This window comes from Toxoplasma gondii, chromosome X (assembly GCF_000006565.2).
Source record: "Toxoplasma gondii ME49 chromosome X, whole genome shotgun sequence".
NCBI classification, from domain to species: domain Eukaryota; phylum Apicomplexa; class Conoidasida; order Eucoccidiorida; family Sarcocystidae; genus Toxoplasma; species Toxoplasma gondii.
In genome coordinates, this window is record NC_031478.1 from 539,654 (window position 1) to 558,370 (window position 18,717).

The 18,717-nt window shown below is 55.8% G+C and overlaps 4 protein-coding genes across 4 annotated transcripts; 3 read left to right on the top strand and 1 right to left on the bottom strand.

Moving 5' to 3' along the window:
- Positions 1-1,214: 1,214 nt before the first annotated feature.
- TGME49_228150 (hypothetical protein) lies at positions 1,215-10,834 on the top strand (the record flags this gene model as incomplete). The annotated part of the gene is made up of 4 exons (XM_018780197.1): positions 1,215-4,857; positions 5,226-7,580; positions 7,984-8,152; positions 8,718-10,834. 4 exons carry the CDS (start codon positions 1,215-1,217, stop codon positions 8,896-8,898), a joined length of 6,348 nt encoding a protein of 2,115 aa, XP_018636092.1. The 3' UTR covers positions 8,899-10,834.
- Positions 9,073-12,640, bottom strand: TGME49_228145 (hypothetical protein). The gene is made up of 2 exons (XM_018780196.1): positions 12,276-12,640; positions 9,073-11,714 (listed from the first exon to the last, which is right to left on the bottom strand). Exons 1-2 carry the CDS (start codon positions 12,468-12,470, stop codon positions 11,433-11,435), a joined length of 477 nt encoding a protein of 158 aa, XP_018636091.1. The 5' UTR covers positions 12,471-12,640; the 3' UTR covers positions 9,073-11,432.
- A 19-nt stretch (positions 12,641-12,659) lies between these two features.
- On the top strand, positions 12,660-13,565 carry TGME49_228140 (hypothetical protein; the record flags this gene model as incomplete). Its single annotated transcript, XM_018780195.1, has 2 exons — positions 12,660-12,958; positions 13,463-13,565. 2 exons carry the CDS (start codon positions 12,660-12,662, stop codon positions 13,563-13,565), a joined length of 402 nt encoding a protein of 133 aa, XP_018636090.1.
- A 54-nt stretch (positions 13,566-13,619) lies between these two features.
- Positions 13,620-18,576, top strand: TGME49_228130 (hypothetical protein; the record flags this gene model as incomplete). Its single annotated transcript, XM_018780194.1, has 4 exons — positions 13,620-13,662; positions 13,800-13,880; positions 14,345-14,948; positions 15,192-18,576. The coding sequence occupies 4 exons, from the start codon at positions 13,620-13,622 to the stop codon at positions 16,747-16,749; spliced, it is 2,286 nt and encodes a 761-aa protein (XP_018636089.1). The 3' UTR covers positions 16,750-18,576.
- Between the last annotated feature and the right edge of the window lie 141 nt (positions 18,577-18,717).

Consider the following 18,717-nt stretch of genomic DNA (forward strand, 5'->3'; position numbering starts at 1 on the left):
CTTGTGATCTACCGCTTTTCGTTTCATATTTCTCTCCTGCGTGGGACAGCTTCTGCATACCATTTTTTGCCTCTTTGTTGGCCTTTTTTAGTCCGCTACGGACGCAGTTCATCAGCCGGGCGGGCGGCCGTTTGCTGGGGTTGTGACTAGTTTAAACTCGAACCCGCGCATGCTTCCGCCCCTCCCCCTCCTCCCTGCCGAGCCCTGTTCTCCCGATCGTTGCCAGGACTTCCCAGACAAGAAAATTCGGGTTTGATTGTTCGTCAGCCGTGGCGGCTGTCATTGGCAACACTTCCGAAGGGAACCTAGTCCATGCGGCACCGCGTTGTCGCTCTTGTATCAAGGGAGCACGACAGATAAGTCGGATCCTCGATTGTGCCTCAGGGGCCATTTCTCTAGATTTCTTAGTTACATTCAAATATATATTTGCGTACCTTAAGTTCGTCCCCTCGCCCCATATGCAGGGCAGCCTATTCATAGACGTCGCGCAGCCGTCGCTGGTTCAACGTTTTGCGTCTTCACGGCGTGCCTCTTTCATCGATCCGCCTCCTGAAACGGGTGTAGCATTTCATTCATTTTCAACTCGGTGCAAGTGACTTGACGCTTGCCTTGCTCGCGAGGAGGAGGTGACCTTGGCAGAGAGGAAAGGGAGCAGAAAGCGTCGGCAGTTGCCATACTTTTTTGCCGCGGCAAATGGGCGTTCCGAGGAACGCGTATCGAGGTGGATCCGCTGGACCGTTCAGGCGCTTCTTTGGTAGAACACGTCAGCCTCTAATTTGCCGCAGTGTGCGTCGGCGCGATCGGCCACCGAAGGGAACTGCGCTAGCGAATTCCTCGCTGATTTTTCCCAGATCGTCTTTGTGTGGGTTTCCAGAGCTTCCCTCAGGCTCTGCCATGCAGTCTCTGTTTTTTTTCGGCTGCGCATGTTTCTTGAGTTGTTCCTTCTCGCGCGTCCTCCCCGTTCGTTGAGAACGGCATACCGTTCGGAGTGAATCTGGGCTCGCGTCAATTCCCCAGGAACGGTGGTTGTGTAGAGTCATATCTTCACGCGGATTGATCTCGCTCTTCGCTGCGTCACGTTCAGTTATCCCCTCCTGCCCGTTCAAGACTTGGTCTTTCTTTGTCCTTCCACAGAGTTTAGAGGGCAGGAACGGGCGTTGCAGTGACCATAGAGGCCTCTCAAGCTTCGCCGCGCTGTTCCGGCGGCCTGTAAAATGGCGGGGACCGCTGCGAAGTCTGAGGCGAAGCGTGGAACGCCTGCTGTGATGTCTCCCCGTCCTGGTGTCTCGGACATCCTGTTTTCCCACCCTGCAGTGCAGTCGCCTGCGCGTCAACACTTTCCTGGTTTCGGTCAGAGTCGTTCGCCTGTGATGTCTTCTCCACACCATTCTGGCGGGCTCGGCGCCGGCCCCGATGATGCCCCGCTGCCTGCGACTCCGTGCTTCTCTCTTCGCTTCGAGGTGTCGCAAGCGGACGAGCCTCAAGCTCCTGTTCAGGGCTGCCGAAAGAACCCTGCCGATTTTGATGCGCGCCGCCGGCCGCGAGCTCAGCAGGTCCGAGACCGCATGCAGCAGAGGAGACAGAGACAGCAACGAGGGGCAGAAGAGAAAGCTGCGGGCGCCAATCCTGCCTTCCCCTTGAGCGGCGCCGGAGGGCCCTGGGCGCATTCTCAGCTTCCCGTGGGTTCTGGAGGCCACCCGCCTTCTGGTGGGGGGGTGTCTCCGAGACGTGCGGGTGGGTTGATTCCTCCCGGCCTCGTCGAAGCAGAAGATTCGGCGCCGCGCTTCTTCCGCGGTCCAGGACCCTCGAATCCGAGCGACTGTGAGGGCAGCGAAGTCCACAGCACTTCTTCTTCGCCTTCTCGCATCACGGGACCGAGAGGCCTCCCGAAGGAAATGGTCCCACCTGGTTTGCGAACCCCGCCGTCGTTCGAGGACGGAAACGCCGTTTCAAACAGCTCGCGCACAAGTCCCGACGAAAAGGCCAGCGCATGCGGCGTACAGAACCTCCACGTCTTTGGATTTTCAAGTAAAAACTGTGGAATGAGTCATGGCAGCACTGCTCCGGGGGGCCCTGTCTTCGGATCACCTCCGGGACGCGGCTGCAAGGCTCCGGCCCTGGGGGGGGAATCGCCCCGGGCGTCGCCGAATCGGACGGGCGGTGCGCGATCCGCCGTTCCCGTCACTCCTGTGCTTCGTGGCGCTGTGACGCCGCCTTCTTTCTCGCCGGCTTCTTTGTACAATCGCCGTACAGACACAGGAAGCCGCCCTGCAGGAGCAGTATCGAGTGGGACACCCGATAAACAGCAGCAACAGGGTGTAGGTTTGCGCGGTCCGGAGAGCGCACGTCACCTCGCGTTCCCCGACCTCCAGGAGCTGTACAGCGCCCTGGGCCTGCCGTGTCTGCTGCCGGAAGGATCTCAGGTTCCTTCGGAGGTTCCCGCCGAAGCTCCGTTCCTTTCCAGTCAATTTCTGTCCCCAAACGCACTCAGCAGGCCTGTGAATGCGCCTCAGACAGCGGCGCGGTCTGGAGGGCAGAACACTGTCTCAGGAGACCCTGGGGGAGTTGCAGCTTTCCTCGGGTTCTCAGGTGGGCACGAGTTTCTCAACGGAGGTGGGGAGGGGGCACCCCCACCGGGCCTCCGAGCCCAAGCTTCAGGGCCTCGCGACGAGGCAGAGCGCGAAGAGAGCGCCGCAAGCTTCTTGGCCACTCTCGCAGAGGTCGGCGCGGACGCGAACGGAGCGCTGGCGTCGAGAAAGGGGAAGCTGAGCGGGGCTGCTGCCCTCGAACTTTTTCTTCGAGCCGCGGCGGCGGTCGCCGGCGGAAAGGGTGCCCAAGAGGGAGACAAGGTCGACGGCAACGCAAGACCAGACGGCTTCTGCGCACCGAACCTCAGCGCGCCGTCCCGCGGCTACGCGCCACCGGGGCCTGTGGGGGCCTCGACGCCCGCGCGGGTCAGGGGGTCGGGAGAAAAGCCCGGTGTGAGGACTGTCCAGAGTCAGTTTCAGGGTGGCCGGGAAGTCTCCACTCGAGGTGCCTCTCATTCGAATGGATCGTCGTTCATGGAGAAGCGGCCGGGTGCCTATGGGAGCTCGCCTCTTTGGCCGAGAGTCTGTGTCCATGGGGTTCCTGGTGCTCATGCAGACGAGAAGGGCTCTGAGTCGTCGGGACGCGCACCGGAGGACCAATTGCACAAGGCTTGGGAGCATCTCGGCAAGGGCCGACAAGAGTGTTCTGCCGATCACTCTGGGTTGGCAATTCCGTCACCAGAGGCCCGCGAGGCTGCCTCGACCTCGACGGGGAGTCGGGGGAGACGGTCCAAGGCGTCGTTCGTGGCGAACACCCCAGATGTCTCGCGCTCGGGCAGCCGAGCTTCTGTGGTGAGTCCCGATTTCGTTTTGAGGGGAGGCGCCACCAGGCCGATGGTGCGCGTTGGAAGCAACTCTATCTTCTCCAACAGATCCGAGCGGAGCATGACGTCGCCGTCGAGCTCGCTGGCATCTCCGACCTCGCGGCCGGGCCCCGGAGTCTGGACAGTCTGCCAGGGGTCTTCCCCCGGGGCGAAGAGCACGTGGAGCACGTCGTCTGACGCCGGGAACACTGGCGGCAATATCAGTCAGTCCAGCTGGGGCAGCATAGTAAGCAACGCGCCCAGCATGAGCGCATGCATTTCGACTCTGGGCATTCCCGTGACTGGCAGCTCGCCGTGGAGTCCTGCTTCGTCTAGGGGCTGTGCGGATCTCCACACCAGCGCGTCGGCGAGTTCTTTCGGACTGTCGAGGGCGGAGAACGGACCTCAGTGCGGCGCGGGTACCAGTCGCGCCCGAAAGGGTATTCGATTGGGCGAGGTCCCTGCTGCTGGCTCGCGGCCGTCTGCCAAGACCCGGAGCGCTTCTTCCGGTACGCTCCTGCCAGGTGGTCGCCCCAAGAGGTCCGCGTCTCAACAGCGTCGCGGCAAAAAGGGGTCTGCGCTGTTGCACAAAGCTCACGGGCACGGCCCGGGGGAGAAGGCTGAGGGAAAGTGTGACTTGAGCTCGCGACGGGAAAGACGCAGTGCAAGCTGCGATGCAGATCTCCTTTGTCTGTACAGTGAAGAGGCGAACGCTAGAGCGGCGACGCCGGGACTCGGCGGTTGCGGCATGCGTCACGATGGCGAGACTCAGGCACAAGGAAGCTCTTACCGTTCTCGGAAGTTGTGTTCGGACCATGCCCCGCGTAAAGGGAAACAGGATGTCGCCGTCGCCAGTGGCGCGACAAAGAAGGCTTTGGGAGTGCCGAAGTGTCTGGATCAGTTAATCCAGGTGGTCGACGCGCAAGGCGTCGCGCCTTTGCTTCAGCGCCCTGGGGCCGAGACGAGTTTCGGAGAGGTTCTCTCGACCCTGTCACAACAGGACGAGTCGAGTCTCTTTGCGTCGACATCGCTGAACATGGAAGTTGCGAATCTAACCGGCGGCAAAACGAATTTGGCGTCGGCGAGCGGCGTCTCCCTCTCGAATCAAGGGTCGGCGGGCTTCCGGAGCTCCAAGGAGACTTCAGTCGGTTCCATGCAGCAGCTGATGTCGCCGAAGAAGTCGAGTGTGAATGCTGGCGGAGGCGGTGGAGGCCCTTCGCGGTGTTGTTTTACCCTGCCCGAGACCTCAGCGCCGGGGTCCCATCCGAATGGGCCACCTGCGGCCTTCGATGCTCCTTCTCCAACTGCGGTCCGCGAAGACGACCGCGAGATTATGAGCGTCATTGAAGGCTTGCCATCTCTTCCAGCTCTGTCGCTCTGGAGCGGAAACCCGGGGGCCGATGAGGCTTGCCGACGTGATGATCCTCGCATTCCATCCCGTGTGGTGGGTGAGGTTGTCGCTGCAGGTGCGTTTTCGTTTCTCTTGAGAGGTCGAATGTGGTAGCGCATGACGATGAGGGTCGTGTTGAAATAGGTCACGTGCTAAACGGAGTCCCCCAATGTGTCCGAATGTGCTGAGTCCAGCCGGTATCGTCGCGTTTCCGATGAAGAACAGCAAGGTAGTTTCCTGCGACTAAACAAGGACTGAGGTGTGCTGTGGATTTCCAAATGAAGGCTGTACACTTGATTCGGTGGCAACTGCCTTTTTTTCATATTCCAACGGTTTAGGTTTTATTCCGCACCGGGCCGGTGTTATGGAGGAGCGCCCTGGAAGCGGATTGCAGCGAGTGAACGTCATGTGAGACTATGCGTGTTCCGCTTTTTTGCGTTCCAGGCGCGCTTCATGGCGGTGGTGCGGGGATTTTCAACGGGTCGAGTCACCCTGCACCAGTCCCGTCGGTCGAGTGGCTCGTCCAGCAGCGAAAGAACCAAGACAGTCTGCTTGAGCAGTGCCGCAAGCACCTTCAGAGCCAGCCCCAGTTGTGGGGAGTGAATCTGGCATCGGCTAGTGGCGTCGCTGGTGCACCAGGCCTCTTCAGCCGTGGCGCAGGCCACACGTGCCAAGAGGCCGCCCGCGTCTCCTCCTCTGTGCCAGCAGGCATTTCTCCCCCTCAGCAGGCACAGCTAACGAGTTCGAGCACTGGCGATGGGGCGGGCGCAACTTCTCTCAAGGACCCCGTCCACCAGACCGAGTTGTACAGCTTAATGATGAAGGTTGCGAACGAACTGGCTCTGGCGTCCCCTCAAAGCGGCGACGGAAGCACCCAGAGTCTCGTCCTCCCGGCCGACGGGGCCGCGGCGGGCTCGCGAAGAGACGCTTCTTCGCTTACGCTGTTCTCAGGCGAAACCCAGCCGGGTCAAGATGAAGCCAAGGGCGGGGCTGGGCCGCAGCGTCCGCCAGGTCTCGGCGAGGCCCCCCTTGGTGTGGACCACAGTGGAGAGATACCTGGCTTTTTATTGTCCTCCAGCCGCTTCGACGCGGGAAGTCTCTCCGAGGCAGGCAAGACCCTTCCGGGTGCCGCGTCGTTCGACGTTCAGAACTCTCTATTTTTCTGCGGGAACAAGCAGGGCCCAAGCAGCGACCCCTTTGCGATGTACTTGGGCGCACCGGGCCCTGTCGCCGGTCCGAACGGGCGACCAGGCACTATAGGCGAAGGCAGTTCAGGCCGGGGGCGCCTCTCGGATCTGCGTGCGAGTGTGGGTGGTCATCTGGACGCCTTGGGCGAGGAGCGGCTGACTCGGGGCCTGTCGGGCGGGATCGCGGACGGCGCCGGTCTGTCAGGGCCGACGCGCGAGAGCGTGGTGGCGGCGTGTCTCTCCGCCCAGAAGGCCCGCTCCGAAGCGCTGCGGGGACGTCCCGGCGCAGACGCGGGGGCGAGTCTCAGCGGTAACGGGGATATCGATCACTTGCGAGGTTTAGTCGAGAGGTGGGTCGGTGTCAGCGAAGTTGCGAATGCGAAACAGGCAGCAGACGCTGCGCCCGGTGCTCTAAGCGACTGTACAGGAGGTGCCAGAAGTGCCGGGACCATTTCCGGTGACGAGCCGCGGTCTCACGGGGGCGTGCCCCGCCCGAGCTCAAGTGGCGCCCTCAGGGACGGCGTGAACAAGGACTTGGTCGAGTCGGACATCACTTTCGGACCGTTTTCCACGAGCCCTGGACGACTCCAACCTTTCCATCAGACGAAAGCCAGAGACGAAGTGGACTCTGTGTGTCGCCAGCGGCGCGTGGGGCTCCCCGGAGTCGAGGCACCGGCTCCACAGCTGACGTTTGGTAGAGGGACAGCGGCTGGACTAGGGCGTCTGGACGAGCAGTCTCTGCGTGCAGAGTTGAATCGATTCCCGACCGACATTCGAGAGTTGCTTCTAGGTCACCTGGCAGCTGCCAAAGGTTCTGCTTCGGGGCGCGACTTGCGCGAGGGATGCTCCTCGCTGGTGCGCGCCTCAGTGTCTCTTCCGTATAACCTCGAGAAGGCTCAGAGCGGGTCGGGGTGCCCCCCCATGAGTTGGGTCGTGCCTTCTCAAATCAGCGAAATGTCGACCTTAACAGGCCTCCCGCACAACTTGCTTCAGAGCTTCATGTCCGAGACGCCGCCCGCCGGCGACGTGGCGGTTCGGTCGGCCGGTAACTCAAACGGCTTGCCTGGACACCTCCCTTCGTCTGTGTCCCTCCCCGAGCTCTATTCCGCTGGATCGGTGTCAGGTCCCCAGGCTGAGGCGCTCCACGCCGTTGTCGCCAAGTCCAAGGAGATGCGCTGGCTCCAAGGACTCGAGACGTTTCTCGAACACCAGGCCAAAAAGGGAGGCGGCAGTGCACCAGAGGCTATGGTTGCGGCATTCGCCGCCGCGGGTGCTGTTGTGGGGCCCATGCTCGGCGGGTCGGGCTCGGAGACAGCAGCACTCCGAGGGCGCCCCGGGGACGAACCCGCGCCGGCGCGTGGCGGAGGCCGCATGGGCCGTGTCGCCACTGTCCCCGCGGACCTTGACACTTGCGCCACACCCGGTACGAATAAAAGACCGGGTGCGAATGGAGATTTCAATTCGGTGACCAGCAGTTTGTCCTGGTTGCGGGCAGGTCTAGGAAACAACAGCGAGACCGGGAACGGGCGCCGAGGAACTTTCTCGGCGGCCCCAGGTAAAAAGAATGCAGGCCCTGATCCGTCGCGACCAACTACCAAGGCTGGCGATGATGGTAAGGAACGATTTGTGTCAACGGGAAAATCCAGAACTGCAGGGGAGAAACGTGGTGCCCTTGACGCTGACTGTTAACGAGCGACGATTCGTGAACTTGTCAGCGTAACGTAGGAACGCGCGTCTATTCGTTAGGTTGCGAGTTCAATACCAATGAATAAAGCTGAGAATGTGGCAGTAGTTCACCTCATGTGGGGGAGTCTGTCACTATTTTCGTAGGGTGTAAAATCCAGGACTTGTAGCTGCCTCAAGCAGTCCATTGGGGTGATGTTTACTTACAACAGTCATCAAGAGGACAAGACATGGGGGAAAGCGCTGTATGCCTCCATTCGTGCTTGCCACTTGGGTGCGGTTGTCTCAAAAAGTGTCTTTCTTTCCGATCTGCATGTTGTGCGTCATTGCAGGTGTGGGCGGTCGACTTACTGCAGGAGAGGCGGCAACCGGCGATGGCCGGAATGGTATTTCACGCTGCAGCAGCCCCAAGCCAGGCACTGCGGGTGGAAATTTCCAGGGCGGTGCGCACAATGGGCCGAGCGCGCAGCAAGGTCCGCAGTCCCGCCGGAAAGCTCCAAGGTAACTTGAGCCGACGATGAGTGAGATGTGGTTTCTCCAGGATCTGACTCTCGTAATATTTTCGGGCCCCCTTCCCATGTGTACGCGTGGAATTATACACGCGGCTGCAGGTGCATGAGACGGCTACATGTTTGGGCACGTAGACGCTCGTTTCGTCTGAACCCTGTCTTGTGGCTCCTGCGGTCATTTCAAGTGGGCTGTGAAACCTTGGGGTGTATGGTTAATTGCGCCTATCGGGACTTCGGAAGATAGCCACACATGCATATTCGGTTGTTCAGAGAAACGGATGAGAGTATTTGCGGTTTAAGGCGAAACATTCGGGGTGTGAACACGGCTCTTTGTCGCTCTTGGAGCTCGGTCTTAGCTCTTGGACTGAGTTGTTGGTTCCCTGGTGGACTGGATACCCTTTTCGTGGCGTGTCTGATGACTTGTATTTCTCTGTCACTCAACTGACGTGTCCAGTAGTCTTTAAGTGGGGCATTTTTCTGCGCTGTTGTCTAAGGAGCGTGCTGCTTTTGTTGGGGTAATACGCTCGTGAATCCGTTGTGTCGTTTCGCATCTTCAGGCCATCCAAACGACAACGAGTGTTGATCCGAGCTTTAGCGTACGTGAAACAACGCCTCCGAGTCCTTGAGGGTGAGATGGCCCCGCTGCTGACGCAAACTGGTCTGGCTTCTGTTGTCCAGGACCATGCCCCCGCTCCTTCGTCGGCTCCCTCTCCTCCGAATTGGGCCCCAACCAGGTGACCTGGTGTCGGTGATGTCCCGGTGACCGGACCGGAAAGTTGAAGAAAGAAAGTGCTCTGAAAGACTCCTCCTTCTCCTGAAGTTACTGGATAAATGTCGGGGTCTATGTGGCTTTGCAGTTCAGGTTTGTCGAGCCACGAACGGTCGATGAAGGAACTGTTGGAAGAACCGTGGCAGACGAGCGCGTGGAAGTCAAGGCGCGGTCAGTGCAAGCTAACGTGGCGCGACGCATCATTCAACTTTTTTATAGCATTCAATGCACAGAAAAGCAAAATGGAAAGTGGAACGTTTGGATAGTCTTCCCGTTAGGGCTTTTTTTCCGTGCAAGGGGGTCACCATTTCACTGTAGAGTGAAATGATGTGCATCACGGTTGAATCCGAAGAGCAATGGAGAGCACAGCACTTGGCCACCCAGCCGAGCGCGGCAAGAACGTTCTCGCGGAGACCATCCGTTGCAGGAGCCTGTCGCTGTTGTCTATCTGAGGAGCTGATTCTCTAACTCATTCAAGCAAGGGCCAGGAGTGCGGCTTGTTGCAGACGACTCTCTTTCTCTCTCTGAGAGATTGTCGCAGTTCTCGAGAGTAGAGTATCTACTGCGCTGCTGTATGGACCCATGTTGCCGCTGTGTGGTGTAACGGCTGGAGCCCGTGCACCTGGTGTCCAAGTGAACTGTTCGTGATGGAGCTACCACCACTATCGATATGAGTCCATGCACACCAGGACTCAATCCTGAATAGATACGAAAACTGGAAATCCAGTGCGCTGCTGATCTGAGTGTCGAAACACACCGGCGCCATAGCTGCAAGTTGTTGCGCCTTTGGTCTTGGGCCTCTTCATACCCAGGTGGGTGTATTTTGATGGGGGGAAACGAGATCGTCTTATCTGCGAACATACCCTGTGTGCTTTTCTCGTGCCAGAAACGGCTAGTGGTATCATTTTCCGCGGTTCACGGGGAAGTCGCCTTGTGGAGTTGCAGCCATGTAGCAACGAAGCCTCGGAGCGACAAATAGTAGGACGACCTAAACGCACGAGAAGTCCGAGGGTTGGGATAACCGTGTGTATGTTGCGTGTAGATCCCTTTCTGTGAAATCTAAAGGCTCATCCAACGGTGCATCCATGGGGGGAGTCATATGGAGAAGCCAGCGATTTCACAGCAAAATGCATTGTCGATCGGTCCCGCACACGGAAGAGACTCGACGATGTGGCATTTACGTTTAAACTTTACGCTGAATATGTTTCAATGTTGACTTGCTACAGATCTTGGGAGCGAAGACAAATTTAATATTTAACTCCGTTCATGTAAAACAAAAAACCTTTCACTGACTGTATTTATGCCGTAGTTCCACGATCTAAGGGTGAAACTGAACATCCCGACGCAGAGTGGATTACCCCGCATTCGACGATTTCATAGTGTGCTACAGCGTGAAACACCGGTGTGGCCCAAACCAGTTCATCAGGTTTGTAACTGCTTTCGTGGGCACTCCCGTTTTCGCATTTTCGGCCCTTTTAAGTTAGATCTTCACCGGAAGGACAGGGAGTACAGACAAGGCAGAGAACAGTTGAGGGCCAGATGCGATTGAAGGGTGACATTGGGAAGCGACAATATCGTGCGTTTGTTATCGGCCCTGTGTGTGGCCTGAATGTCGAAATATCTTTCTCTATATCTTCTATAATTTTTTTCGATGTCAGGTGGATCAACACGGTGTATTACACATGTTGTGGCATCGCGATTTCAGTGTGTAACCCTCTTCCATGATGTTCCTTTGCGTTTTGCTTCTTTTATCATGAAACGTACCTGCGTGGCTTGCGGACGTCAGTGCCTCAGAAGGCACTTGTTTCTGGCGGAAACAGTGAAGCGTGGAGTGAACATATGAGAGCCCTGGGTTCACCGTCTACTGTCGCCATTAAAAATATCGGGGGGTGGATGGGTTACTGAGCAACTTATTCGGGTAACGTTGTACCGTGCTACTGATTGCGGAACGCTGGTGCAAACGACAGCGCACAAGTGCCGCATTTCAGCGTTTTGTTTCACCCTTAACTGAAGCGTTTGCCGGCAAAAACTGAACTTTTCGCTTACAAAGAAATGGATCGCGACGTGTGGCATAGAGGGTAGTTTTGAACATGCTGCCGTGTTGAGCTAGTTACAGGCAAGGCTGGTCGCATTGATGTACAGGGCCAGCGTAGTGTTTCTTCTACAGTCTTGAAAATGGTCTTTGCCATTACAGGCGGGACAACGTGAGAACGAACAGTGTCATTCATAGAGGAGATGTCTCATCGTCTCGCACGTTCGCTGTTACCTTATATTTTGTCGATGCTATCTGAGTTCGTCTTTTGATTTTGGTTCTGCCGAGTTTCTAGGAAACATTTATTTCATACATAAATATATAGAACAAAACACAAAGGACGCATATTATGAAAAGCGGAGCTTTACTGAAGGAACTGACTTTCGCCTTCACCGTGTTTGGCATTCGTGCAGCGGCAACTTGTGGCGGAACACACCTCCCACTGGTTTTATTCGACACCTTTTCCTTTTTTTAGCATGCGATGACACCGGGTATTAGTGTTTGCGACCATAGTAGTGTATTCTTGAAATACGAGTACGCGTGAGGTTCCCGGCTGTGGTGTCTGTAAGGATGGCCCGGGTGTTTCGTTTCCGCAGTAGCAGTATCTCTGGACACTGAATCCACGAGTGTGAATACTAGATTCGTGTTTGTATTTTCACAACTCCCAATGGTCGAGGGCATGCGTGCATGGCCAAATCCACCAGAGATGTTCCGGGTTGCCGGATGCAAATGGAAGTTCGCATGACGACGCAGCTGAAAGGGCAGGGGGTTGAACAGGTCAAAGTTACACATCGATGTGCCCACGGTAGTTTTAGATAAATTGAGCGCTCGCGCAGGTGTTCCGCCGCCGCACCGATGCAGCCGGAACTCCAAGGGAGGTTCTACATTTCAGTAGACGCAGAAAAAAAAAGTGAAGTTTCTGCCGCGGCTCCATTAGTTACAGATTGTTCAGTGGTCGTGGCTTCATAAGTGAATCCTATGAGGCCATAAGAAAGCGCGGTTCATTGTGGACGCACCATTTCTGGGCAGCTGCAAAGTGCACCTCATAGTCAGGGACGCTTCTGCGCAGCAGGTGTGACATTCGAGCTGTACGATTGACAAATGGCTTTCGTGAAAACGAACATGCCACCACTACCACTCTTGTAGTATCCGCTGCAGCAGGCCATCGATTGCTTCTCGTCTGACATGTCTAGCTTCAATGCTACAAAGAGCACCGCTGTGTCAAAGAGTCGCGCTACCTTCACTAGAAGACATCCTGCTCCCCTTGAGTTCCCTACCAGTAGACCTTTGTTTATCTCACTGCGGCCATCTTACCATTAATGTAGCTACATGTGGCAAATAAACTTCTGCTGAGACTCCGGCGGCGCCACTTCTCGTCGTTCTCGCCAAGCTCTTGATGGTCACCTCGACACAACCGACAGCTTCGCGCAATAAATGGCCTTTTATGTCCAGATCGTTGTCTTCAACAGATACTTCGCATTCGTGGATCGACACGCGAATACATCCCATTGTTGTACGTGTTTTGATGACAGCAATCTTATGTGGAGTTACTGCCGCGCTGATGTCTGAGTGAACTTGCCATATGCAATAATGTTCGAAGGGGAAGAAATACCACGTGGCAGCGAAACGACACTGAGACAAGATGATACGTGCACAGCATTCATTTTTGCTTACCCTGAGGGATAACGAACGAATTCCATGTTTGTAGAAGAAGTTATCATCGTGTGCCGTTCGTTCTGTTCACTCTCCAGAAGCGGCTGTGTGCATGCAGTGTCCCCTGCAGACGCGGTCGTGCTACAACTGTTAAGTTTGCGTGTGGAGCGTCTCGTTCGACGTGTGTCTCTTCTTTGTGCGACTGGTTTTCGCAGCAGCGTTTTGTCTGAAAACTTTGGCAAAGTCAACGAATCGAAATCTCTCCAGAGCGCTCTCAACGAGCAGGTTCCGGGGACTTTGGAACGCGCGTGTCTCTCCGCACTCTGTAAAAAAGCCGTGAGCCGGTGAGTTTAGCTGGTATCTCTGTCGAGCAGGCTATTTCCTCCTCTTTCGTGTGGTTTCATAGGGACTATGCAGGTGAATCCCTTTTCCAGGAGAATTTTGGGTCTGGAAAAATGCCACCTTACGGGGATCCCGAGAACGACCCCGTGGTGAGGCGTTTTCCCCGGTCCTCTCCTTACCAGTCAGCGGGCCTGTCCCCTGTCTCCTCTGCTTTACGTCGCTGTCTCTCAAGTTGCCGCGATCCTTGCCATGGGAAATTACGCGGTCGTTTCACCAGTTTTTCCAATGCCTTTCACGATGACAGGCTGAATTTGAGAGGATCTGTCTCGTGCTTTCTACCCTCATCGCCACCCAAAAACACCCACCGGCACCGGCGAAGTATTTTTCACGGCTGGCGAGACGCTCGATCTCGTCAGAGTAATGAAGTAGCCTATCCCCATCAGTCGTTTGTGTCTCGTGAAAGGACGAGCTCTGTGTCGCGTTTCTATACGTTGTTTTTCTGCCAGCTACTCGTTGCGGCGTTTGCATGTTGCTGCCTGTGCACGAGCCTTTCCGTCGAATGCTATAACCTGTCACCGCCTGAGCCTCCGAAGGATCCCTCTCCGGTAAACCAACGGGAAAACTTCTCTTATTCTTCTAGTCAAAATCACTCGTCTGAGAAAAATGACGGACGAGACCGAAAGCTGGCTCTTCATTCTGATCCTCCGTACTCGGCCACCGAGGCGAAAGGGAGATCCGCGGCTCCCAGCTCATCAGCTGGAAACAGAAAGAGGAAACGGAGACGGGTCCCACCGACAATTTCGGATTCCGAGCTCGACAAGTTCCTCCACTTTGCCCAGGAAGTGCGGCAGGGTCGTGTTGACCACGCATGGGAACCTCTCCTACAAGGCCCGCCTGTGACGGTATGGCGCAGGCTGATTCCCGGTGAGCTTCGGTAACACTCAAAGCAGGGTTACCGGATTGCACTGGTCCTGCGAGTTCCACAGTTGCGCTTACTGGGTTATGCGTGGCGCACAGATAGTCGTTATCTGCACACTATTAGGCGTGATGGTTTTTGAGGACAATACTGTTTGCCTTCTTGCGACTTTTTCGCAGTAGTTCCGCTCCAGGTCACCTGTCGTAACAGTTGCAGGGAGGCGCTAAGAGCACCTCTATCCTGGTGTGTGCTGTCGGCGTCTGCACCTCGAATCCATGGTGTTATTACAGTGTCTCCATTATTCCGTTACAACATGTGTTTCGTGTTCTTGTTTCTACCTCTCGCTTTATAGACGAGGAACCACTTCGTCGCAGGGCACGACTGCAGCGCTACCCTACCTTTTCACGTGGATCGGCGTATCCCGTGTGTAGTCCATGACTCGCCTTGTCTACAATGTGCTGCCACAACGCAGGCACCAATGTGCACGACTACTTTGCCACAGGAGAGTTTTCGGATATCTCCGCATCGGCTTACAACACCACGTTCAGTCACCTGCCATTCAGGGCTTCGTGGGATGACTCGGTCGTCGAAATTCGCGTCTTGGAAGTGAATGCGGTGGAACACGGTAGTAGCACCGTGCCTGTTGTCGGCAGTCATGATAATACGCCCAGCGACGAGGCCAACTATGTTCGGGTGCGGGGCAGGAGAGACACGACTGCCAAGAAAGAAGCGGAGAACACGGAGGCAGACGATGGGGTCGGCTCCCAGAAGAACCCTGAGGCCTCCCGTTCGGATTCGGACGACGATGTAGAGGAGATCATTTACTGGCGCGTGAAGCTGCCGTGGCCACTCATCGATCGCGACTTTGTCTATGCTCGCCGCTTCCGCATGTACCCTGAGAGCCATGCCATCGTCTCGGTCCAACAGGCGACGGAGTCACCGCAGTGCCCCGAGGGGCCTCAGGCTGTCCGCGTGGAGAGTTACAATTCCACCGTGGTTCTTTTTGCGGATAACAACGAGAACGACATCAACAAAAAAGGTGTTTCCTACGTGTTCTATCACTTCGACGCAAGCTCGTAAGAGTTTCTGTTGACTCCCTATACACGCCGCTCGTGTGGCATGTATGCGCAGAGCAGCACTGCTTCCCGAGAAGTAGGCGACATACTATATTTCCTTACTGCTGCTACTTCTCTAACTAGATGTCGAGCGCTAGCGGGTGCACAAGATGCGTCTAGGCATGGCTAGCCAGTCGACGAGAGAGCGGCGAGAGGGGTGACAAACTCAATTGTGGTCAATGAGTGCTTCTTGCGTGCGTGCAGGACACCCGTACCCCCGTGGGTGAAGAGCTACTTTACTTCGCATACTTTACCCCGTACCATCGCTGCTCTTCATGACACAGCGAAGGCGCTGGTTGGGGACGACGGCACGATCGCGCCAGACGCATACGCAGATCTTCAGAAGACCTTGAAATTCCATGATGTTCATCGGGGAACGGACCTAGACGAAGAAGCCGACGAGGTAGGACCAGAATCATGTGACAACGAGAGCTGGAATACAGATACTATGGACGACTCTCGTGTGCATGGTGGTGAATCCAGAGGGTCTCCTGGAAGCGCAACAAATACGGGAGAAACAGAAAAACATCCACCGTGTGCGGGCGACGAGGTTGACGATGGCTTCAAGAACTCACCTGAGGGTCAGCTCTCTGAATCCGAACCCAAAACGTCCAAAGCATTTAGACGGCCAGGAAAAGAAAGGTCACAGGACATCCACTGTAAGGAAAGTCGCAATCTCGGTGCCAGCTCTAAAGCTGGCCGCTTGTCAGAGGCGCTTGGTTCTGGGCGTGACAGCAGCCAGGAGGTGTGCATAGAGAGCTGTCAAGGAACGGCAAAGCCGCAGAAAGACTACACCGAAGCGGCGAGTGTTTCTGATGAAAATGCTATTGCCCGCGCCTACAAGGAAATCTGGAAAGGCGCTCCTTGTTCCCCGACGTCGTTTGTGGCGGGAGCGGGGTGCGCGTACCCGCTGCACCCGGAGGCACGGTCAGGCTTTCGCGGCCTGATGGCATGCGTCGGTTCGTGTATGGGGAAAATTCGAGTCTACAGAGATAAGATGATGCATTCGCGCGTGGCGGCGATCCTGCAACGGGACTGTGATTCATCTGGCCTCTCAAACTCGACAAAGCCCACTGACGAATGCCGATCCACGCCCGTATCCGGAACCAGCCCGTCTTGGTGTAGGCCAAGCACAGGCGCCTTTGTTGAGACTGCAGCTTTAAGGTCGCACACGAGTACGGGACTCGCATCGGAGGTCCTTTCGCGTAATTCGCCAGCGGTGAGAGCAGCACGAGCGTTGTCTGTCATTTTGGATGCCCATCAAGAGGCAGAGCATAGTTCTCTGGCGATGCGGCCATCTTTGGCATGGCCGTGGTGGCGGTATGACCGGTCGAGGAACCGGAAAGTCGAGTTTTTTTGTGAAAAACAGTCGAGACTGTGCTACTCGTGCACCGGCCGCACCATGCGATGCTCTTATCCAGGGGAAAAAGTCGCTAGACGGGACGGCGGTGCGTGGGACAATGACAACCCGCTTTCTTTTCGAGAGAGATTGAGACGGGCAGGTGTTCTGAGTTTGCGGACATATGCCGCCGTTGAGGCGTTGCGATGGGCCGCGCGATTGGGTGTGGACCCGTGGAGAGATGCAGGGGAACTGAAAGGGGAAATGGAGAAACATGAAGCATCGGAGAAAGGGTCAGGTCTTGGGAATACCAGGAGGAGCAGTTGGATAGATGAACTTTTAGTTGATGTTCGGGAGGATCTGTGGCCTGACGCCATTTTATCGTCTGTTCCCCTTCATACGGTGCGCAGAAGTCCAGGGTAGGAAAACGGGACACTCAATTCCAACGCAATGGAAACCCGTGTGAATGTATGCCTCTCCTGAGGTCTTACGCAAGCGGTGGCTCTTTGGAGGCCGACGGTGTTTCTGCACAGAGTCTCGGGAGTGAAACTCTCAAGACCCTTAAAGAAGAGGGCTGACGTCGTACTGTATCTGCAACAGTAACTGATGTAGGGCATGTGTTTGTTGCTGCTGATAGCTTTCCGAAGGTAGCGCCTGTAGGGACACGTGCATTTCTTTGTACCGACGCCGTTGTCTGCGGTGAACGACAACCGGCTCCTCTCTAGCGCATGCATTTCGTGACTACTTGCATAAGAATAATAAATTCTTGACCCCCCACTCAGGGAAGCCAATAATATATCTTATACTGTAGAATCACAGGTACTGCGCCGTCTAATGGGGGTACGAGGTCCGCTGTCAAAGAGAGCGCGACCATTACGACATAGTAACCCACCACTGTAGGTATCCGTCACAACAAGCGTGTCGGCGCACAATGGGCGAAAATTCGTGGTGAATGGAATATAAAGGTCGTCCCTCCGTTTTACGAGGTCTCCTTTGTGGGTATCATCGCATCGAGACAAAAAGATCCCCCGAGCGTTCCAAAGGTTCAGAAATTAGCCTGTGAGACGGTTATGTGGTTACCTATAAGGTTACTGGTTTCTTGCAAGCCAGAGAAATAGTGTTTTTCTTCCCCAGCGGGTAACTCTAGAATTCTCTGTTCCATTTTCTCCACGATCCAGCTCCAAGTTTCGTTCAGGTGGATGTGTGTTGTTCGCGACAGTGTATATTTGGTATATACTGCCCACGTTGCACTCTGGCTGACGGTAGCGAAACGTTAAAACAGCGGTACGTTTTCCGGCAGGTCTTGTCTCCATGTACGGGGAGGAGTCCTACCCGCAAGCGTGACTGAGCGACAAACCCTGGGAACGAATTCTTTACGGTGTCCGCTTGAAATGTGAGATACGAGAATCCGCCGCGAACACGGGAAAATTGAATTGCACCACTTTATCTGTGTTCAGTACGCGCGTGATTGTTGCAGTATTCAAACCGCGACTGAACTCACCTATCGCATCCCTCCAGCACTTATTTCTACGGAAAGAAACGTAGTGCGTACATGCCCCAACAGACGCACGATACAGAATGGTCGTTCCATGGTCTGCGAGGTGACCGTTGTCGACTTCAGGGAATATACGAAAGACAAAGACACCGTAGCTATACGACTGGAGCTCTTGTGTGCATGACGGAATTGAGTTCGGTGCTCTAGTACTATACTTGACATTGCATCGCGAAGCCGGAACGTGCGACGAAATCCCTCTGTACTTTTCCGTTCTTCGGTCCCTGGACGCAGTCACACGACTTCACGCTACAGCATATTTATTTGTATTGACTGGCACAGCATAACGTGTGGAAAAACAAACTGGATAGCCATCACGGGTATTATACTTCACGTACAGCCAGGCTCAAGCTGTGTCCGTAACGAGGAAATACCCCGGTTCTTAGGCAAGATCTGGAGATACGCATAGCGAGAGACCATTCACATCTAGAGCCGACAAGGCACTACTCCTTGAGTGGCAGTCAACCTGAGTTCTCTGAGGATTCACATCCGGCATTTGAGAGTCTTCTCTACGAATATTCGCAAGATGGCGGTACACGCACATTGCCCGCAGGCGACGAGATGTGCTTCTCCTTCAAGAAGACCGCCCAAAAGTGGAAGACCCGCGGAGCGGGACACCCGTTCATCACCATAGGACCAGGATTATCGGCCCACTCTTTACAGAAGGAACAACAATGAACGGAGTGCTTCGAAAGTCCATTATATTTTGAGCGATGCAGCAACGCCCTCCCTCCACTGCGTGCGACACCCGTGCATGGTTTCCGTACATTAGCCGGGGTGATTGCTTTTCGTCTGCATGGAGATGCGCTCGTTTACACGGGGATGCATGCAGTAAAGGG

Bases quoted from the DNA above. Each gene is read 5' to 3' on its own strand.
- TGME49_228145 (XM_018780196.1), bottom strand. From the start codon at position 12,470: ATGGGATGTATTCGCGTGTCGATCCACGAATGCGAAGTATCTGTTGAA. The intron at 11,715-12,275 runs GTAAGATGGCCG...CTGCCCTTTCAG, and splicing joins CACATGTAGCTACATTAATG to CTGCGTCGTCATGCGAACTT.